Source organism: Carassius gibelio, chromosome A4, assembly GCF_023724105.1.
Source record: "Carassius gibelio isolate Cgi1373 ecotype wild population from Czech Republic chromosome A4, carGib1.2-hapl.c, whole genome shotgun sequence".
Lineage (NCBI taxonomy): Eukaryota > Metazoa > Chordata > Actinopteri > Cypriniformes > Cyprinidae > Carassius > Carassius gibelio.
The window spans coordinates 25,268,010-25,292,045 of record NC_068374.1 but is presented as its reverse complement, the minus strand read 5'-3'; the positions used below and the strand labels follow the sequence as shown (position 1 = coordinate 25,292,045).

General features: G+C 36.5%; 2 protein-coding genes across 2 annotated transcripts in view; both read left to right on the top strand.

The window, feature by feature from the left end:
* Window positions 1-694: 694 nt before the first annotated feature.
* On the top strand, window positions 695-6,623 carry LOC127974633 (plexin-C1-like). The gene is made up of 7 exons (XM_052578042.1): window positions 695-1,606; window positions 1,733-1,858; window positions 2,006-2,140; window positions 5,768-5,868; window positions 6,004-6,112; window positions 6,211-6,370; window positions 6,476-6,623. Exons 1-7 carry the CDS (start codon window positions 695-697, stop codon window positions 6,589-6,591), a joined length of 1,659 nt encoding a protein of 552 aa, XP_052434002.1. The 3' UTR covers window positions 6,592-6,623.
* Window positions 6,624-11,218: 4,595 nt separating this feature from the next.
* Window positions 11,219-24,036, top strand: part of LOC127974624 (plexin-C1) — a 117,916-nt gene continuing 105,098 nt past the window's right edge. Inside the window, exon 1 of the mRNA XM_052578031.1 lies at window positions 11,219-11,658. Coding sequence (XP_052433991.1) covers window positions 11,251-11,658 — 408 coding nt within the window. The 5' untranslated portion in view covers window positions 11,219-11,250. The remainder of the gene's footprint in view (window positions 11,659-24,036) is intronic.

Sequence of the window (24,036 nt, the reverse complement as noted above, 5' to 3'; positions counted from 1 at the left end):
TTTACAAGAACGATGTGATGTGAGAACATGCAGATACGTTGTTTATATTACTGTGTGTAGCCTCTTTTACTGTCTATGTGTGTAGCCTGTAGTGTAGAAGTAACACTAGCGTGCTGTTTGAGGGAGAAAAGTTTCACAGGCATCGAGGGGTCTGGTCTTTTTTATGTTATTTGAATAAACTTTTATTATATTACAGTACTTATTTATTTTTAACACGTAAAAATAATTATCACAACACTGGTAAGGCTTATTCAGATTTTCTCATTCTCTGAATTATCATTATAAAAATAAAAACAATTCAGAAATGAATTAAAATATAATTATATTTTAAATGTGATGCAAATATTTTTTCTACAATAGCAACAGTGTTTACAACAGCAAGACCACTTTAGCCTGTAAACTCAATAATATCTATCTGGAAATAAATGTAAAAATATCAATGTCAATAAAAAATGCATAATATACCTGACATGAAAGTGCAGTGTGAAGGATATGAATTACAAATGTAGCCTGTCATTTGTTTACATTGCAAAGGTGTTTTTGTTGTTTAGTAGCAGAAATATGCAGTTATTAGCCATGTCCACTGTATTTTTTGTTGGTTTTCATGAGACCCCCCTTGAAAAGACCAGGACCCCCCATTGCCCCCCCAATCAAAATTGTCTGGAGCCGCCACTGTGCTCACCAGATATGCAAGATGAGAGGATACTTACTTGGAACACTTCTACTTTTTAAATATTGCATTTGCGGTGTAATGGTGAACTTTGATTCAGACATCAAGGATTTTGCAGTTGGTAACAGTAAGTTATTTGTTCTTACAAACCATCGACTACATCAGATGAGCCACAATCTTTATGAAGAAAACAGGAAAGACATCACTAAAGCCTCTGAACACAACAGAGTCAACATTCTAGTGCCTTTTGACGCCAACAGCACATTGATAACGTGTGGGACATTTAACAATAGATATTGTGAGGTTCTTGATATAAATGATATCACGAAAAGTATTTACTATGAAAGTAATCTACTGATAGGACCTCGACAGGATGAGAAATCTGTTGCCTTCATAGCTGGTACAAGTAGCAGTAGGTACCTTTTGGTTGGGAAAAAAGAAAACGATGCAAATCCTCAAGATACCAGGTATTCTGTTGTTATCTTGTGGAACACTTTAGACTCTCAATTTGGTGGGATTTTCTCAAGAATAGCTGAAGGATCAGATGCCATGATTCAGAGCACTGTGAGAGATGTGGAGTTTGTTGATGGATTCCAGAGAGTTTCACCCTCAGAATCTTACTTATTTCTCAACACAAAGACTGACTCCGAGAGGAAAGTGGTCGTCCTGTGGATGAACAGCTCTAAAGGAAGAAAGACAGAAATCATCAAATCCCTACAAGCTTCAAGGATACGATGCTGCAGTGATAAAGCTCGTCCAGTGCTCGTCGCCAGCACCGTTATTCCCTCAGTGAACAGAGTTATTTGGGCAGGTGTGTTCAGTGCACAGAATCAGCAGGATCCGGAGAACAGCGCGCTGGCTCTGTACGACATCAGTCATGTTAAAGGACGAGTGAAGGGCTTCTGTGTTATTGGTGAAAAGCCATGCGGCTCTGAGGTTGGATATTATTTTGTCTTATTGAGTTATGGATAATATTTTCAATAGAATACATGTTGCATGTTAAACGTAATTGTACTGTTCATTGAAGTCAAATAAAGTTTCAGTTTGTTGTTTGTGTTCCAGAGTGATACTGAACTTCAGCCGCTCTCTGTGCTGTTCAAGTACAGCTCAATGTCAGCAGTGGCAGCAGTTAGAAGTGGATCCTGGATTGTGCTGTTCATAGGAACCAGTGATGGTCAACTCATAAAGGTCTGCTTCACTTCTATCCCACACATGTCTTTATTTTCACTATTCTCAGGGAGTTTTTAATTCTAAATACCTGGACGACATCTCCACTTACAAATAAACCTCTAAGCAGACATAATTCATGATTTATATTTCTGTTTGTTTGTCTAGCTTGTGTTGGATGAGAAATTCAGTCCAGGCTGTCCAACAGTGCTGTTCAAATCTGATGATGAGCGAGCAGTGTTTCCCAGAATGCACTTTGATCCAGTAGATTTCAAATATATCTACATTGCTCTGAAGAAACAGGTGAGGATTAAAATGTCAATAAAAGTGATACTTAGTTTTGAAAATAAATTAGCCATGAGTTTAGAATATGCTGGAGATGTAGGGGACATGTCCATCACACTTTTAATAAAACCTAAAACCAGCCACATAAAAAACAACTTTGAACTTTTGAATTTACTGTCTGAAATTGTATACTGTGTTCAGTTGTTCTGGCTGCAAACCAAAAAAGCATAATAAAAATGTTATAAAGAGCTTGAAAAAGTCATTATATATAGGTCTCCTTACCGTGACATGTTTGTCAGCTCAGTTCCATTGCATATCTTGGTAACACTTTACAATCAGGTTCATTAGTTAAAGGCGAAATATGATGTTGCTAAACAGAACATTATTTTGTGTATTTGCTGTAATGCAATGTGTGTGTTTATGTGGTTTAAGATTCAGAAAACATAAAACATATTATTTCTCTACATCCCTGCCTTTCTGAAACGCATAGACAAAGCATTTTGTTGTTAAAAGCGAGGTGTTTGCTGATTGGCCAACTATCCAGTGTGTTGTGATTGGCCGAATGCCTCAAGCGTTTGACGGAAATGCTATGCCCTTCACCATACTGAGATCCCATGTGCCCCAGCACAATGAAACAAAAACAATAAAACCCATTACAAAGGAGGGAATTGTTGCATCCAGTAGGGGACATAATTACTGATTATTATGACTTATACTGTCTTTTTACATGTTGTGTTGAGTATCACGCTGCATAAACATAAAACCATTTCTGCATTTGTGAAAGACAAACATTCAACAAGCTCATTGATCTTACTTAATGTGAACACTTACTAATGTGTTATTAGAATCAAATGTTGCACTTGTTAACATTAGTTAAAGCACTGTGAATTAAAATGGACTAACAATGAACGACTGTATTTTCATTAACAAATATTAATATGTACTGTAATAAATGTACTGTTCATTGTTTGTTCATGTTAGTGAATACATTAACTAATGTAACAACAATGAGTTTTACATAGTAATTAACTCAAATGATATATAGGGAATTTGAATAATTAATCAGGAATATGATTAATCTATATCTCAGATGACAGTTACATTAAATTTGATTGATTATGAAAAATAGCTCAATTGCCTATAACAATAAATAATCACAGGGCACTGTAACTTACTCATTAATATGTCAATATTACATTCTTCATATCAATTATTGTGATATCTCTTACTGTAAATTACTGCAGATCAAACCGTGGTATGTCCAGCAAACCAATGTAGACCTATCAATTTTCAATAAAGTTATCACGCCTTATAATTCAAGGAAAAGTATTCTCTGGCCATGAAAATATTATCCTATCCTTATGATAAATTTAGTTTCTAAATTTAGAGCTTGTAGCTAAAGATCAGACACATCTCAGTGACTCGTAATGTGAGTGGGGTGGAGTCCAAGCCAATCATTTTATATATGGGTTTTTAATAATTCAACTAGTAATACATCAAACTACAAATCACACAGAGTAAATATGCGTACGAAAATACAGACAATAAACATTTACAAGACATAACGGAATCCAAATAAAAGAGAGAGAGAGAGAGAGAGAGCGAGAGAGAGAGAGAGAGAGAGAAGTGTAGAAAGCGAGAGAGATCACAGAATGAGCTCAGGTATGAAAATCAGTCAGTAAACCTTAGTGGAACCAACAACGAATCAAATAATAGCAACACTTTAAAGCAGCATTTAAATCTCCATAGAAAACGATACTTGCATGGCCCAGTGGGTGAGCGTGGTACCGGCGACGCACGTGTGATGTCACGTGGTCCTTTGAAAACTGTGCGCGTGGGCCGGAGGCCGTGTGACGCGCGTGCAAGCTGCGCTGGATCTTGGCGTGAGCGTGGAGTCACGTGTTCCTTTGTTGCAAAGAGGTGTTCGTTCATCTTCGCGCGGTATTTGAAAGGTTCAACAAACAATGTTCCAGAATTCGTCTTCATTGTGTGGAGAGGCGAATAGTTGAATAAACTTAGTAAAGAAAAGAACGAAACGAAAGCTTCTAAAGGAGCCATTAAAATGGCTTTTTCTCTCAGCCCCTGTGCTGAGGGGGTTTGCGCTGTGAGCGCGGCCTATGGCCGCGCGGAAACAACGTTGGAGAGCAGCGTATCCGAGAACGGGGAAGAGGAAGAAGAGCAAGAAGAGAGGGGCGGACCTTGTTCGGTCGACTCTTATAGCTTGAGATGTTCACGCCTCTTTTCGCGTGAACCACCCAATGAACATCCGCGATCTGAAGCGGCGGGAAAGTTCCTTTGTCTCTGGGAACAACCCACCCTAATGATTTAGGACTTGTCCGATTTCATCAGGGATATTCTAGCACGTTCGTAATTCCAGAATAATACATTTTTCATTACTTTACTTTAGATAAGTGGGTCTGTCAAAGCATGACGATTAGAACAAGACTAGACATAATATATATATGACCAAAGATCTAATTTTTAGATCGAATTACACATTTAAAGATTTGTTTAACACATGATAACACTGCAGATGTTGGGAAACATCTAAATGTACCAAAAGGGAATACGTAATACATTTATAAAACATGAAAACAGAAAGTTAATGAATACATTCCATAGAATGCATTGTTCAAAAGAAGCCAGTGACTTGGCTTCTCTCCTGTCCTGTGTGGTCGTAACTTTTACAACCTGCAAAAGTGGGGGTTGCAGAAACATGGCTCTCTTTGAGAAGGTTAAAGTGAGGAGAGACATTTCCTAAAGTATGAGCTTGCAACTTATACTCTTCACATAACAAGGATTAACCATTTTATGCAATCCAAAAACATAATTAAAATACATATTAATAATAAAATGAAAGTAAGGAACTTATACAAAAAGGTTTCCTTTGTCTCCAGTGTGTTGGAGGAATTTGGGTTGGGGGTTTTCGTTTCTTCTTTGAAGCTCGCATGGGCATCGTAAATAATTTAAGTCCAGCCAGGCTGGCGCCAGGCACTTGGTGCAAAAAGAGTTTCATTTGGAAAATCAGAATTAAACACATGAATCGATGATCTGCATATCCGTTACACTAACATCGACTAATGGAACCTGACCCATATCTTTTTTGTAATAAAGTGATTTGAGACTTTTTTTCATTTATTTCCCAAACAATGGACTGTTGTCACGCTACTGTGCTGGAAGGAAAACTTAGTCGATAATAACAGGGAGAGTCTTTATTAATCCAACAAAGGAGGTATATCTACCATGGAACACAGGAGGAAGACACACATACTGACTTGTTTGAATACCTGACCAAACTGAACTGAAAGGACATTGCTTATAAAGACAGGATAATGAAGGGCAGACAGGTGCATGTAATTACTAAATTAATGGGGACATAGAGAAACTAGACACACTTGGAATTAAATTAACAAACCACGAGAGACAGAAACTGGGTCACAGGGGCAAAAACAAACATAATAAGTGACAACTATAGAATTTAATAAAATAGAATAGAAATAGAATAGAATATAACATATTTACGTGTGGAAGTCTTACAATATTTGCTTAAATTAATAATAAAAGCCTCTTGACAAAAAGCTGGCTTCAAAGAATGACTCTAAAATAATTGTGTCTCTTTCCGCTCATGTTTCTTGTAAACTGTAGTTAAGAAGAGTGTCTGTGGTTTCATGTGCTAAATACATCACTCTGAAAGACTGCAGAGCTGCTCCGGATCCTCTCTGTGGCTGGTGTGTGAACACACACAGGTCAGTCTGTCTTTATCACATGATTTTTCACACGAGATCTTTTCTACATCTAAAGTAATATGCTTAATCGTAGAACAGTATGTTTTGTGCAAACAGTTCTGTAGTGATATACTGGCTGATCCTGTTTTTATCTAGATGTTCTCCTCGAGATGAATGTTCAAATACTTCATGGGTGTCCATCCCAAAAAACTCTCTCCAGACACGGCTCTTTTCTTTTCAGATAGCAGAGCATTCTTCTAGAAAGGTACTGTAGACATCAAAATCAAGTATTTTCATAGTCATCATTTAGAAAATGTTTATTACTACTCTACTCTTTACCAGCCATTGCCCTCTTCTACACAGATTACTCTACATCTTTCCTTGAGTCTGGAGAGCACAGGAAATCCTGCCTTCTCATGTACCTTCAACACAGGAACCATGAACCTTTGTGACGGGTCTGATCCACCTGCAGTTTTCCCAAACTGCTCCTGTAGTTTTTCTGACCAGATTCTATACACTGGAGGTTGGTTCTCCTTTAAAGAAGTCATATATGTGCTATTATACAATGAATTTATGTAGTCAAGAGTATGTTTGTTCATAATCATAAACATGTTGGTAATCTGTTTAGGTTTAAGGGTCTCTGCTACAGTTACTATTGAGGATCAGACGATCACAGATACACTGACGCTGAGGAACTGCTCTGGTATCAAAGATAATTCACCAAATTCTTCTCACACAAAGTGAGAAAATTAAATGCAGTGAGAAAAATATCACAGTTCATAAATGATAACACAGAGTTTATCTTTTATATTAACACATCATATGTTCACTTATGCAGGTGTGTGCAGTGTGTCTCATCTGGGTGTCACTGGTCCTCTTCCTTCAAGTGTTGTGATTGGACACATGGAAGTGGGCCACAGTTACACACACGGGTGAGACAATGTGTAACCAATTCACTTCATAACTTTCATAGTTTTCAAATTTCAAGTGTTAATATTATATGAATGCATAGCTGAAATAGCATTGTGTAAGCTGAAGTGAATACAGGAAGTAAATGCAACACTCAGAGTTCTCTCTCTTTCCAATTTTTTTAGGATGCATGTAAAGATCTACTGGTGGTATGAAACTTTACTTATAAACAGTTTTTTTTTTTTTCAGCAGCAGGTACACCATATTTACCATACATTTTAAATTATGAATAATACATTATTCATCAGTAATTAATATTTTATTAATGTATATTTATATTTACATGTTATTATTATTAAGTACCTTTCAACTTCTATTGTTCATTGAAATACAATTTTGTTCTGCTTTATGGCCTTTCTTTACTGAATTATTATTATTATTTTTTTTATTTGTAGAAGCCGGAGATTCTGTCTTTGGAGCCGAACAAGGTTACTTTCCATGGCAGAAACAATGTTTTACTAAGAGGAAGGAACCTGGAATCTGTTACTAAAATCCGTATTCAAGGGGATCTGGAGTGCATTCCTAAAGAGTGAGACTCTGTGTTTGTTTAGTGGTGTATATATGAATGTGTGTAGATTCAGATAAATCATACTGTATATCTCTTCCTTCAGATCTCCAGTGTTTGATCGCTCCAGTGACACGTTAAGGTTCCACATTCCTCCCAGTGGAACTAAAGGAACAGTGAAAGTGTGTGTTGTTACTCCTGACGACCGTTGTCATGGTAACAGCATCATCACTTACAGTTCTCAGCCCAGCTGCACTGGAATACAGCCCACAGTCAGCTGGAGCAGGTCAGACCATTTCAGAATAACTTGCTAATAGTAGTGAATCTTATGTCACTCTAACTATTTTAGTAATAAAATTTGCAAGAATGCTGTTTCTGTTTTTCATCTCTTCTAATGTGTTGCAAAAAAAAAAATAGCAACACATTAGAACAGATGAAAAACAGATAGATGGCATTTCCATTACAAGGGCTAACCTTAGTCTAGTCTTGCTTAAAGTTTACAACAAACAGTTTCCTGACAGCCAGGCCATTCTTAATATTTATGGCAGGTTTCACTTTTATTGGTTGTGGAAATGTTGTGTTGTGTGTCTGTGTGTTTGTGAAACTCATATGCACAAAAGCGAGTGGTTAGAATTAAAGCTTTAATTATGTACTTTATCATTGCTTCATATCATGTATCACTGGCTGAAATCGTTTTTAATCTCTTCATTCAGTGGTGGAAGGAAGATTCATGTTCAGGGGAGCAATCTGGAATTAGTGGAGTCAGTGACTGTACTTCCCTCTAATAAAGTGATGAAAACACAATACAACACAAGCTCAGGGGTAAGATGTGTTATTACTCCTGCTTTATCTGACGCAGATGTCAGCTGTTTATAACTTGAGTCTTCAAAAAGCCCATATTCACACATATAGTGCATGAGGTTACTTTATGTTCCTTGATGTTCCCTTATGTTAGTAAATGATGACAACCACAGTGTGAAGTCACAATGAAGAGGAAGAGAAAATGAGCTGTGTTGTCAGCTCAGATTTTAACAAAAGCTTAAAAGTTAGAGAGGATGAGAAATAATGCAGAGGATTTTTTTTTTCAATGTGTGTTTAAGTGCATTGGTTTAGGAGTGCGGGTGGTTAAGAAGCAGTGCACATGGGAAGGGCTTGAATGAAGCCCGTTTGGCTCTATATTAAAAAAAATATTAGAGGCTATTACACCAAAAGATCATTACATTAAATTACCCTGAGCTCTTGTCATGTGTACCACTTCTTTGTTTTGAAGTGCTGCTCATTTTATTTAGAAATGTTAAAATGGAGTTGCCATTGCCCTTATGTCTCATGGTCCACCATTTGAATATGCCAGCTAACTGTGGTTGTGTTTTTATTTATGTTTTATCATGAGTATAGATACCCTGAAGGTAACGTATGTACTTGTTTCCTGAACCACATGTTTGTGGCTATATATTTATATATATATATATATATATATATATATATATATATATATATATATATATATATATATATATATATATATATATATATATATATATAATTTTTTTTTTTTTTTTTTTTTTTTTTTTTTTTTTTTTTTTTTTTTTGAATGCAGACAAAACAAGGCAATGATGTTTGGTATCATAATCAGTTAACCAGAGTAGCCAAGGCAAGCTGAGTGATGTTATCAAGTACAGTGCTGTTCCATTCAATGAGAGATAACTGCAGGTTTGGTGAATGCTACAACAGGACAAACAGTGTCAACTTCTATAAACATCTGTTTGGCCATTATCTTTTTAATGCATCATAATGCAAAATAAATATGAACTCTTTGCATAAAGACTAACAGCTGGCATATCAACATGCTACTTCTCTACACTTCTTCTACAAATTCAAAAGAGTGTGAACAGGTATACACACTCAAAAGAGTGTACTACACACTCAAAAGTGTGTACTTTTTCTTGACCAAAAGAGGGCATATATTAAAGGTGTATATAGTAGGTTATAAGGAGGTACGTTGAGAAGCATTAGAGACATAATTTCACTGTCTTTCTTTCTCAGGATGTGTGGTTTCACTCCCATCCTCACTATGGCAGTGGTCAGTTTAGTTTGCTGTTAAATGTTCAGAACTCTGCAGTGGACTGTGTGGATTATTTTCTCTACAAGCCTGATCCAGAATTCACAGAATTCACCACATTACAGCTGGCAAATGATCTACAGGTGAACATTCAGGTAAAAAACTTCTTCAGAAGAGCAAGATCTTTTGCCTAGAATTCGAGCTGGCAACTGTGCATTGATGGGACTAACTATTCTTTTGGGACTCTGTTTCTCAGAAAAGGGCAGATATGTTGAATTTGAGTATGAATGAGGTGACTGTGACAGGTCTACAGGGAGATCAGAAGTATCCATGTGTTTTGGAGACGATTGAGTCCAATGTCATCATCTGTAAGATTAAAAGAGAATCAGGACACGTCCCATCAGTGGACTCACTCACTGTGAGTATGTTTTGGGTATTTTCAATTGTTCCATGGATTTTTAAAGTAAATTTCGACTTGATAACACTGCTGTGTTAAGTTTAATATAAATCTTTTGTAAACTTAAGTTAGATTTACATAAAGATGAAAAGAAACTTCTTTCATTGTCATTTCAGATCACGGTTGGGAATTATGTTCTCGGGATGAGTAATACAAAGAATCTGTTCTGCCTCAGTCCACACAATACACCTGGCCATATATAAAGGAAAAATTATGCTCAACATCTTTCTGGGAAAAGAAAAAATTTTAAAACTTTTTTTATACCAAAGACTAGAGACATCTATAAAAAGAATTATAACTCTATAAGTTGTTTTAAATGTATATTTCAGCTTTAACTGATACAATGTTTTATTTTATGTTCCCTGTAATTCATAAAGAATATGATATAATGCTGTTTACATAATTAGGCTATAATATAGGCTATAATATAATAGTGTATAAATAAGAGATCGACTGTCAAACGTCTCCTGTCAGAGTCAATCTGTGTCTGAACAGCAGGTGGCGCTATCTACTCATTTATTATACACTGTAGAAACAGGACAGGTTTGTTACTGCAATACAATTATTCTGATGTCGAAGACACTGGTTTTTTTTTTTTTTTTTTTTTTAAAGATAGATAGATAGACAGATAGACAGATAGATAGATAGATAGATAGATAGATAGATAGATAGATAGATAGATAGATAGATAGATAGATAGATAGATAGATAGATAGATAGATAGATAGATAGATAGATAGACCTCGTTTTAGGTCTATCTATATATCTATAGATTTGTTGGTGTGTTGCGCGGAAGTCATCTGCATCCTCAGAGTCGCGGTTTTCACTTTAGTCCACTTCACATGTGCGCGCGTCTGAGAGAAGCTGATCTCTGTGACAAGATCTCTAAACCTCAGCTGCTCATCAGATAAGATGAGAAGATTACTTGGAATTCTTGTGCTTTTGAAATATTGCATTTGCGGTGATGTGCATGACTTCGATGGAGATATCAAGGACTTTGTAGTTGGTAACAGTAAGTTATTTGTTCTTACTGATCATCGACTACATCAGATGAGACACGATCTTTATGAGGAGAAGAGCAAAGACATCACTAAAGCAACTGAACACAACAGAGTCAACATTCTGGTGCCTTTTGATGAAAACAGCACATTGATAACGTGTGGGACATTTAACTATGGATATTGTGAAGTTCTTGATATAAATGACATCACAAACAGTATTTACTATGAAAGTGATATACTGATAGGACCTCGACAGGATGAGAAATCTGTTGCCTTCATAGCCGGTACAAGTAGCAGTAGGTACCTTTTGGTAGGGAAAAAAGACGACGATGCAAAACCTCGAGATACCAGGTATTCTGTTGTTAGGTTGATGAGCACTTCACACTCTCAACCAGGTGGGATTTTCTCAAGAATGGCAGAAGGAGTAGATGCCTTCACTGAGAGCACTGTGACAGATGTGGAGTTTGTTGATGGATTCCAGAGAGTTTCACCCTCAGAATCTTACTTATTTCTCAACACAAAGACTGACTCCGAGAGGAAAGTGCTCATCCTGTGGATGAACAGCTCTAAAGGAAGAAAGACAGAAATAATCAAATCCCTACAGGCTTCAAGGATACGATGCTGCAGTGATAAAGCTCGTCCAGTGCTCGTCGCCAGCACCGTTATTCCCTCAGTGAACAGAGTTATTTGGGCAGGTGTGTTCAGTGCACAGAATCAGCAGGATCCGGAGAACAGCGCGCTGGCTCTGTACGACATCAGTCATGTTAAAGGACGAGTGAAGGGCTTCTGTCATAATGGTGAAAATCCATGTGGTTCTGAGGTTGGAAACTGCATTCATACACGTTTTTAAATGAAAACAGCATTTCACCTTACTGAGACTTGAATAACAATTGTAATAGAGTAATGCATGATAAAGGTATGATACTGTTCACTAAAGTCATATAAATTCATTTTGTTGTTTGTGTTCCAGAGTGATACTAAACTTCAGCCGCTCTCTGTGGTGTTCAAGTACAGCTCAATGTCAGCAGTGGCAGCAGTTAGAAATGGATCCTGGATTGTGCTGTTCATAGGAACCAGTGATGGTCAACTCATAAAGGTCTCCTTTATATTTTATTTTTCAATAGTTTCTTAGATGCTATCCTCAATATTTGGAAAACACTAAGTAGGTTGCATTGTATGTTGGGTTTGTGGGCCCTTATCCATGATGATGAAAAATGGACTAAATTTTCATAATAACATTAAAATTATATAACTACTGCAAACATAACAGGTGGTTTCTTTTTTAGAGAATGTCATGTGATGTCAGAAAACAAAAAAGTTTATTATAGAATAAATAATTATAGGGTAAATAGTGATTTGTATTTCACAACTACCCATGTATAACCATGTAGAAACATTTATTTAGTTGCTATAAAAATCAATTTAAACAAAATTTGAGACAGAGAAATATGCATCATTGAATTGGATATCTACTGTATGTTGAGAATATTATAAATAAATTAAGTGGTAACACTTTACAATACATTGTCATTTGTTAACATCATAATGCATTAACTAACATGAACTAACAATGAACAATATATTTGTAACAGTATTTATGAATCTTTGTTAATGTTAGTTAATGGAAAGAGTTATTCATTGTTCATGTTAGCTCACAGCGCATTAACTAATGTTAACAAATACAACTTCTGATTTTAATAATGTAGTAGTAAATGTTAAAATTAAGACTAAATAAGATTAATAAATTCTATAAAAGTATTGTTCATGCTTAGTTCATGTTATCTAATATAGTTAACTATTTAACAAGCAAACCTTATTGTAAAGTATTACCCACTAATTTAAATACGAATATAGAAATATTGAAGCATTACTTTTTTTGCATCTTTGTCAGAATTGTTAGATTTTCTTTGCCTCCTAACTTTTAATATTATAAATTTTATTAAAATTATAAGAAATATGCATCGTGAAGTATTGTAAAATGCAGTAAGTGTCTGAAATAGCAAAAAAAAAAAAAAAAAAACATGTATTCACTGACTTATCTTTCATTTTTGTGGAATATGTTAATAATGTGTATTTTATATCCCAGCAATGAACATTTTCATGAACAAAATTTCATGAATAAAGCACCACAGTCATAATGATTTGGCTGAACTTCGGATAATGATGCTGTTTGTTTTTCTAGCTTGTGTTGGATGAGAAATTCACTCCAAGTTGTCCAACAGTGCTGTTTAAATCTGATGATGAACGAAAAGTGTTTCCTAGAATGCACTTTGATCCAGTAGATTTCAAACATATTTACATCGCTCTTAAGAGACAGGTGAGGATTAAAACTGTACATTTAATAAAAAGTTTCAACATTGAAAATGAAAATGAAATTGCTTACTCACTAATAATTGTACTTGAGGCACACTCAGTGAAACTATTCATTCATATACTGAATCTTCAGATCAAGTCCTCAAAACTCAGTGTTTTCACTCAATTTTTCACCCTAGCATTTCTGTTTACAGCTCTTTGTAAATATATACTCAATATTCATACAAGTTAAGTCCCCTTTATTTCTACACTGTCAGAAAAAAAGGTACAAAACTGTCACAGTGGCACCTTTTCAAAAGGTACATTTAATACCTTTTATCTACTAATATGTACCTTTAAGTTAAAAATAAGGACATTTTAGGTGCAAATATGTACTTACTGAAAAGTGACAGCTTTTGTACCTTCTTTTCTGAGAGAATGTAATGATTTATAAAATAGAGACAAGTTCAAATTGATAAACTCCTGTGCTCCACTGCACAAGCAAAAGATACAAGATATTAGTGATTTTCATTTATCATATCCGTTTTTAGTTTGTTGTGTATATGGCTAATGGTTTGATGTTTGTTTGTGTGTAGTTATAGTGCAAAAAAACACAATTTTATAAGAGTTAAAATAGTTTTGAAAGAAGTATTTGCTTTAGCAAGAGATGCGTTAAGTTTTGCTTGTTTGTGTGCATTTTGTGGTTTTGCATGTAGAGTTTAGAGAAAAGATGATTTATTGTTTTCTTATATTGAAAAGTGAATGCAGTAGTGTTTATTTTTTCTTTTTTCTGCTCATGTTTTTTGATGCAGTTAAGAAGAGTGTCTGTGGTTTCGTGTGCTAAATACATCACTCTGAAAGACTGCAGAGCTGCTCTGGATCCTCTCTGCGGCTGGTGTTTGAACACACACAGGTCAGATTAATATCTTTTATATATATATATCCAACCTGGCATAACAGTTCTATATTATATATTTCTGTTTGTTTAGATGCTCCACCCAAGAGGAATGTTTGAAATCTTCATGGGTGTCCACCCCAAAAGATTCCCTTCAGAAAAAGCTAGTTTCTTTTCAGGTTTGGGCAGAGAAATCTTCCAATAAGGTATTATTATATTAGCTTCAAGGAAAACCATTTTTCATTGCATTGAAAACATATAAGCAATTTCTGCTGACCATTCAGTGCTCACTTCTACACAGATTACTCTATATCTTTCCTTGAGTCTGGAGAGCACAGGAAATCCTGCCTTCTCATGTACCTTCAACACAGGAACCATGAACCTGTGTGACGGGTCTGATCCACCTGCAGTTTTCCCAAACTGCTCCTGTAGTTTTTCTGACCAGATTCTATACACTGGAGGTTGGTTCTCTGTCAGTTCTCAGTCAATTTAATGTTCACTTTCATGACTTAACACACTTAAAGCAACTGAATGTTTTTTTTTTTTTTTTTTACATCCTACAGTTAATAAATAAACCACTTTAGTAATTACATGGGATAGCTGTATATGTGCATTTAATTAATTAATTATTTTCCTTTTTTAATTAATTTATTTTTTGCTGCCGTAAAGCAATCTGCTCTTTTTACTGAATTTTCTTACCTACTCACAAAACTTACCAACTCCCAGATTAGATGTTTGGGGTGGGGTGGTGGGGGGGGTTGACTAACTATAAGAAACAAAAGCCATTTAACTTAGTAGAAGTCAGTGTACCAAAAGAATGATTTTGAGACAGATATTTCAAGGTAAAAAATTAAAGTTGCTTTAAATAAACTTTTAAAAGTGTTTCATGTCACATTAAGTTTCACTTTAAAGTGCTTTTAAAATTATTTAAATATTATTTTGCAGTGCTTTAAAGTACACTTATTTTGAAGTGTAAATACTACAGCACAAGTACTTGAGTATAATTTTAACTGCAGTGTGTTAAAAACGGCTGTACATCATGCAGTCTGAATAGTGCACTGTCTTTAAGGGATTTTGTTCCAGTTTTCTATTATGTTCTGCCAAAAACATTTGTCATTTTGATTTCTTCATCCTGTTCCTATACTATTCAAAATGTCATCCTACATTCCCAGCACGTTATTCAAGGGTCAAATTAAAAAGAGCAGTCTTACACAACTCTGACACCACAGCACTCATTAAAGCAGACAGAGCAGTTTAATAGACAGAGAAACATCATCAAACAATAAAGCAGTCATTTATTTTCTTCTATATGAGCAAACCACTAACAAGCCCAAATTCTGAAAGTCAAATATTAGGGGACTTTACAACTCTTCTGCTCTTACATTAAAAATAATGTGGATAAAAGGCAGTTGCGAAATAGCAGGAAGAAAGAGTAAATACCCAACAGAGCACTCAGAAATGAGCAATACATATGATAACAACATATAAAATTAATCCTAATCGCACTCATGCAAACAGTAATTCACAACTGAAATGTATCAATAATATTTTTGCAGTTGATTTCTCACTTACACACAGGGACTACTAGCTTTGATTCAGTAGTGTGTGTGTGTGTGTGTGTGTGTGTGTGCATACGTGTGTGTGTGTGTGTGTGTGTGTGTGTGCATACGTGTGTGTGTGTGTGTGTGTGTGTGTGTGTGTGTGCATACGTGTGTGTGTGTGTGTACGTGTGTGTCTGTATGTTGTAGGGAAGAAATTATTTATAAATTCTGTGACCACAGAGCACATCTACACAACTGTTATTTCCTTTCACTCTCTCAGCAACCATAACCATGGTAGTAAACCTCATGACACGTCTGAAACCAGTACATTTTATGATAGAGTTTCAACTTTTTTAAGTATCTTGTAAAAAATGTCTGCTAAATGCATAAATGATGTTCTCGTAACAAGATTCGGGAGGAGCGCGTCAGATACTTAGCCTAATCAACACAGGTGGACCACAATCTAGTAATCGATCTCACAGTATAAATATTGCTGACTTACCTCTATCCATTGACAGTTAATCAGCATCCCTCCTCCACCCCATCTCCTCACTTCGAGCTCACTTTATAAATAGACGGGGCCATTCCCGAGCTCGGAGCCCTTCCTCGGACAGCACGCCAAATACACATACCATACTGTACCTCAGCTAATTATATGTAAGCGTGAACTCGTGAAATGTGGTATCAATGAGAGTAGTCCTGATCAACCTGTCTGAGTTTATTTTGTAGTAATGACTAACTGTATACAGAAAGCCATGTAATAACATTTTTATTCTGGTTACTTTTTGGTAATCTATTCAGGTTTACCCATTTCAGCTGAAGTGACTGTTGGGGATCAGAAGATCACAGAGATGCTGATGCTGAAAAACTGCCTGAATATCAAAGATAATTCACTGAATGCTTCTTATACACAGTAAGAAATGCAGAGCCTAAAAGAGTTTTAAAATAAATTATTAATTTTAAAAATGCTGTGAAGTGGTTTAACACATTTCAGGTGTGGGATGAAGTCACGGTGTAGCTTTAATTAAATGCAGGTGTGTGCAGTGTGTCTCATCTGGGTGTTACTGGTCCTCTTCCTCCAAGCGTTGTGATTGGACACATGGCCCTGCCGAGCAGTTACACACACAGGTGAGACAATGTGTAACCTACATTCTAGTGCTTCAGTATATAGAAAAAACCTTAATAAACTTATATAAATTCAGTGTTGATAGCTGAACTATCATTGTGTTGACTGAATGAACTCAGGAATGACATGAGCTGCTCTGTCTTTACTCTTTAGGACGAATGTAAATATCTTCTCTCTGAGATGGTCTACAATGTAAGTGTCAGACTGATTATGTGCCCAATGTCACAGGATAGGGGTGTTGTTTTTACAGTATGTTCCTATTTCAAATTAACATGACTTTAGAAGAGTCTGAGGTTTTTGTTTCCTCATTTGAGAAACTATTTGTCACAATTATCAATCTTTAAAAATGATATATAATATTTTATTCATTAAAATTTACAATATATTTTATCAATGTGTATTTTATAATACTGATACTACTACTAGTGATAAAAATTATATTTATAAATTATATAATCAATTATAACTTTTTATATAGTATGTTTTTAACTTCTGTAATTTTGTTAATATTCAGTTTTTGTTTTGTAACTGAGCACAATCTTTGGTGTTTTGTAGAAGCCAGAGATTCTGTCTCTGGAGCCGAACAAGGTTTCTTTCCATGGCAGAAACAATGTTTTACTAAGAGGAAGGAACCTGGAATCTGTTACTAAAATCCGTATTCAAGGGGATCTGGAGTGCATTCCTAAAGAGTGAGACTCTGTGTTTGTTTAGTGGTGTATATATGAATGTGTGTAGATTCAGATAAATCATACTGTATATCTCTTCCTTCAGATCTCCAGTGTTTGATCGCTCCAGTGACACGTTAAGGTTCCACATTCCTCCCAGTGGAACTAAAGGAACAGTGAAAGTGTGTGTTGTTACTCCTGACGACCGTTGTCATGGTAACAGCATCATCACTTACAGTTCTCAGCCCAGCTGCACTGGAATACAGCCCACAGTCAGCTGGAGCAGGTCAGACCACTGTTTATGATTATTTTTTAATTCATATATATATATATATATATATACATAAAATATAATTATTATTATTATGACATTTGTAGTAGAAGTACACTTTTTTAAGTTTTCTATATTATTTAATGTATTGCTGATTATATATTATCTTATTTATTATTATATGTAATAATGATGAAGGACCATCACCTTCAACTCAACCTTGCCAAGACAGAAGTGCTTGTGGTTTCATCAAACCCATCGTTTCATCACAATTTCACCATCAAGTTAGGCACTTCAACCATAACTCCTTCAAAAACAGCCAGAAACCTTGGAGTTATGATTGATGATCAGCTGACTTTCTCAGACCACATTGCTAAAACTGTCCAGTGCTGCAGATTTGCTTTTTTTTTTACATCAAGAAGATCATGCCCTTTCTTTCGGAACATGCTCCAAAACTCCTTGTTCAAGCTCTTGTTCTGTCCAGGCTGGACTATTGCAATGCCCTCTTGGCAGGTCTTCCAGCCAGTTTTATCAAACCTTTACATTTAATCCAGAACGCGGCAGCAAGATAAATTTTTACTGAGCTGAAAATAATAAACATTTTTACTGAGCTGAAAAGAATACACATCACACCTCTGTTTATCAATTTGCACTGGCTACCAATAGCTGCTCGTATAAAATTCAAGGCATTAATGTTTGCCTACAAAACAAAACTGGCTCTGCACCCCTTTACCTAAATTCATAACTTCAGTCTTATGTGCCCTCTAGAATCTTGCATTCTGCAAGTGAACATCACTTTATAGTGCCATCCCAAAGAAGCACAAAGTACCTTCCACAGACTTTTAAATTAAATGTTTCCTCCTGGTGGAATGACCTGCCCAACTCAATCCGAGCAGCTGAGTCCAGAATCGGCTTAAAACCCATCTCTTCCATCTTTATTTGACCCTCTAACTATTTTGACCCTGCTTTTCTTTTCGTTTATTATACAATTATAAAAAAAACTCTAACACTAGCTTGCTCTATTCTTTTTCTATTCTGTCTGTTTTCTTTTTATTTATTATATTATTTAAAAGCCCTTGCTATGCGTACTGCATTTAAGCTAACTGAGACTTGTTATAGCACTTAAATATCATTGCTCTTTTGTTATTTTTGATTGCTTCCATTGTCCTCATTTGTAAGTCACTTTGGATAAAAGCATCTGCTAAATGACTTAATGTAATGTACTGTATTTATAATAATATAGGACAATTATTTTATTCCATATATTACTGATTTGGCCCCTCCCTGATTCTGAAGTGTGCTTTTTGGTCAAATTGTCTTGAATATCTCTTCAGTGGTGGAAGGAAGATTCATCTTCAGGGGAACAATCTGGAATTAGTGGAGTCAGTTACTGTACTTCCCTCTAATAAAGTGATGAAAACACAACAATACAACACAAGCTCAGGGGTAAGATGTGTGCTTATTACTACAGCATTACACTTAAAATTATCTATACCCTAAAGAGGATCCAGTCTAGCAGTTTACAGATTGTATCTGACATATCAACAATCAAACAGAACAGATTCACATGAGCTCTAGTTTGGCAGATTGTCATTACTTTGCTAGTATAATTATTAAATGTACTACATTGACTGTGGATACTAATTAATTCAAACTGAATATTATTTATTTGATTATTATATTTACACAGTTTACACGTAGCTTCACTCTGTGCATGCCACAGTTATGTTTTCATTGTCTCTCTTTCTCAGGATGTGTGGTTTGACTCTGGTCCTTATGATGGCAATGGTCAGTTTAGATTGTTATTGAATGTTGGGAACTTCACTGTGGACTCTGCGGATTTTTTCTCTTATAAACCTGATCCTGAATTCACTGGATTCACCACTGTACAGGTGGCCAATGATCTACAGGTGAACATTCAGGTGAGTTTTGTGATACAGTGAGTTCAGCATCAGTGCATCGTCTTCATGTTGTGGCATACGTGGGTATTAAAAACTTCTCAGTAAATATTATTATCTTTCTGAACATCCGCATGTGAAACACACAGCCTCCAAATCACCCCACATTCTCTGTTTCTCAGAAAAAGGTAGATATGTTGAATTTGAGTATAAATGAGGTGACTGTGACGGGTCTACAGGGAGATCAGCAGTATCCATGTGTTTTGTTAAAGATTGAGTCCAATGCCATCTTCTGTGAGATTAAAGGAGAATCAGGAGCCGTCCGAAAAGTGGATTCACTCACTGTGAGTATGTTTTTGGTATTTTCTTGCATAGATTATGAGGAGGACAGTCTCATTGATTGATTGATAATTGTCATTAATTCTACTCTGTTAAATTTAATCTTAACACGCAAACACCAAAATATCATAATCTTAATCATAATCCTGGTCATCTTGAGATGTTTAATGAGTAAGACATTTCTTTCATTGTCATTTCAGATAAACATTGGGAATTTTTATATCTCCCTAAGTGGAAAAAGAACAAGGAATTGCTTATCTGTTTTGATAGGATTTTCTTTTATATTCTTAGTAATGTTTCTTATCTTTTGTATTTTGTTATTATTATTTCGGCATTAACATCCAGTCTGTTTTTCCTGTTCAATGGCCACTGTAACAGCCACTGATATATACAAACATACACAAGTAAAATTGTGCTGTGAAGTTCTGTTTGAATATATGTCAAAATTTCTCTCAACCTTCTGACTGGTCAGAAATCTTGCCATATCCTTACTGTAGAGCTGTTCTCCAGACAGCAGGTGGCGCTTTATACTTACATATTATGATATACTGTAAAAACAATGTTCATATAGAGGACTGCTCTCTTATATAACACTGTAGTACATTTATTTAGCATTAAAAGGCTTTTATTTGTATATTTTTCATCGTTCTCTTAGTAACCTGATAATTTGATGTTAATAGTATACTGTAAAACAAAGTATAATTAAATTTAAAAAATTATATGATCATTTTAAAGGCCTATTCAGATTACTACTATAGTTACATGATTTAACTCAGGTATTAACCATTTCAGGTATTTATTTTTAATCATACAATACTGACATGAATTGGTTATACATTTTATTATGAAAACAACTCCTAAATGCAATATAATTGTTATTCTAAATAAAATAAATACTGTGTGCAAAAATTGCCCCAGTTCAACAGAGAAAGTGCCCTGAAAGCTCTTTTGTGCTACTTTATCAGTGCCTACACAGTAATCAAAATTTCACAAAATAGAAATATTCCTTCTAAAAGCTTGATAAAAGAAAACAAAATGAGGGGCAAAACAAAGAAAAACAATTTATCGCAATGACTGCCCTGAATCTAACTATGGCACATAATTGATTTGATGATAGTTTCTCTATTATTCTGTCACTTGACATTACCTTTGAAAAGAAGAACTGCTTCAAAGAACTCAATTTACCATAATTATTCTAGTTGGATGCTAGAGCCCACAAAAACACGGAGAAACACTCTTTCAATTACATCTCATGCTTTGAGACACAATCCATCAGACAGTGATCAAAATAAAGGTATGATAGACTGCAATCACTATAACAACAAGAAGAGCTGCATTCCTGAGTTCTTCTCTTGCGGATGGATCAATAGCACATCATCCACTTCTTCTAATGTTCCAGGAAACATGAAGCATTTGCCAGGAGATAGAAGCCACTTCTTCTTAGTTAGGCGATGTGTAGAGTATTTCACTCTTTCTTTTGTTTTTAAAAGAAGTCTCTTATGCTAAACAAGGCTGCATTTATTTGATTAAAAATGCAGTACAAAACTTAATATTCTAAAATCTTATTACAACTTATAATTACTGTTTTTTTTTATTAAAATTTGTTTTAAAACACAGTTTATTCATGTGATGGCAAAGCCATTACTTCAGTCTTCAGTGTCACACAGTTCTTCAGAAATCTTTCTAATACGCTGATTTGGTGCTGTATTGAAGGTTCTATCAACAGCATTTATTTCCATTCATATTCGATAAATCTGTGGTGTCCTTTCTGATTAAGGGCCCTATTTTAACGATCTGAAACGCAAGTGTCAAAGCGCGAAGCGCAAGTAAGTTTGTGGGCGGGTCTCGGCGCTGTTGCTATTTTCCCGGCGGGATAAATGGCTCTTGCGCCCGGCACAAATCTAAAATGGGTTGGTCTGAAGTAGCTTCATTATTCATAGGTGTGGTTTGGGCGTAACGTGAAATAAACCAATCAGAGCGTCATCCAACATTCCCTTTAAAAGCAGGTGCGCAAGTTCCATTATGGATTGCTATTATTATGGCGTATTTACCAGGCGCACGCCAGGAGCGGTTCACAGCCGAGGAGACTGATGTTCTTGTAAGAGCAGTGAAAGACAGAGAAGTTGTGTTGTATGGGGATGGGAGAAACCCACCCAAAATTGCGTCGGTTAAACAGGCGTGGGAGGAAATAGCCACAATTGTTTCATCGATTTTTTTCCTGGTTCTTGACTGACAAACATATTTGTCAGATGTCCTTACATAGCCTATATGTCTTGCCACTATTGGGCAAACAGGTCTGATCCTTAATTACTACAATTAGCCTGAATAATTTGTAAGCTAGATTTATGCCTATTTTTTCACATCTTTGTGGCACACCACAATGATTTCCGTCATCTCATGTGTTAATATTTTTTTTTAGTGTAACAGTTTATGATTTGCAAAAATAACTGTTGCATCTGTGTAGATTACATGAGCAAAGTGTATGCGCGTTGTGCACGCTATACATTATGGTCAAGCATGCGCCCTTAAAATAGCTTCACGAGTTCACATCTACGTATATTAATACCGTAAGTTTATGCGTATTTGGCGTGCTGTCCGGGTGGAGGGCTCAGAGCTCGGGATGTGGCCCGAACCCAGAGTACTCCCCCCGGTTGTGGTAAGAGTAGATGGATCTATAAGTGAGGAGAAATGGGGTGGAGGAGGGATGCTGAAAACCGTCAATGAACAGAGATAGGTTCTGCTGTTATTTATACCTTGTCATGAGTTGATTACTGATTGGTCTCCACTTGTGTTAATCAGGTTAATGAACTGCGACTGTTCCTCCCGAACTTTGTTATAAAACAGCATTTCACGAGTTCACATCTACGTATATTAATACCGTAAGTTTATGCGTATTTGGCGTGCTGTCCGGGTGGAGGGCTCAGAGCTCGGGATGTGGCCCGAACCCAGAGTACTCCCCCCAAAAACAAGAGAGCAAAAGGACAGCCGCCGGACTACGAACCCCCCAAACGCAGAGATTTGGCGGGCTGACGTTTTTAGAAGTATGGTCGTTTGACCAGGAGATCTCACATTGCCTCTGGCAGAAGTAGAGGAGCAGGCAGGTCCTGTTGGTTAATAGTTGAGGAAGAAGCGGTTACGATGTCGGGAAGACGGGCTCCACCGTCTGCCTGCGAGGTGTAATGATATATTGACTAGATGCGTAATGTATCTGCTGGGAGGCTGAGGCTCGCTGGACAGATAGAGGAAACAAATTATATTCCTGCATTCACTGGAAGACTGGCTCGCTGGATGAAGAACAGAAAGAGATGGATGCATACTGCGTCCACTGGGAGACTGAGGCTCGCTGGACGGGTAGAGGAATGAATAGGTATTTACTGCGTCCGCTGAGACACTAGTGCTCGTTGGACAGACAGAGGAAACCAATAGATATTACTGCGTCCGCTGGGAGACTGAGGCTCGCTGGACAGATATGGGAGACGAATTATGTCCCTGCGTCCGCTGGAAGACTGGGCTTGCTGGACGAAGAACAGGAAGAGATGGATGCATACTGCGTCCGCTGAGAGACTAGTTCTCGCTGGACAGGCAGAGGAAAAATATGTATTTATGGTGTCCCCTTGGAGACTGAGGCCCAATGGACAGGTAGAAGGAATTAGATAATTACTGCATCCACTGAGAGACTGGTGCTCGCTGGACGGACAGGGAAATCAATGGATATTTCTGCGTCCGCTGGGAGACTAGTGCTCGCTGGACAAACAGTGGAAAAATAGATGTTATTGAGTCCGCTGTGAGACTAGTGCTCGCGGACTGATAGAGGAGACAAATAGGTATTTCTGCGTCCGCTGGGAGACTGGGGCTCGCTGGACGGACAGTGGAATGAATAAATATTTACTGCGTCCGCTGAGAGACTGGTGCTCGCTGGACGGGCAGTGGAAACGGATAAATATTTACTGCGTCCGCTGAGGGACTCGTGCTCACTGGACGGACAGTGGAAACGGATGAATATTTACTGCGTCCTCTGAGAGACTGGTGCTCGCTGGACGGACAGTGGAAACGGATAAATATACTAGTGCTCGCTGGACGGACAGTGGAAATGAATAAATATTTACTGCGTCCGCTGAGAGACTCGTGCTCGCTGGATGGACTTACTGCGTCCGCTGAGAGACTGGTGCTC

Coding starts and splice junctions, on each gene's coding strand:
- LOC127974633 (XM_052578042.1), top strand. CDS start 695: ATGAGAGGATACTTACTTGGAACACTTCTACTTTTTAAATATTGCATT. Junction 1,859..2,005: donor GTGATGGTCAACTCATAAAG/GTCTGCTTCACT, acceptor TTGTTTGTCTAG/CTTGTGTTGGATGAGAAATT. Junction 2,141..5,767: donor ACATTGCTCTGAAGAAACAG/GTGAGGATTAAA, acceptor TGTAAACTGTAG/TTAAGAAGAGTGTCTGTGGT.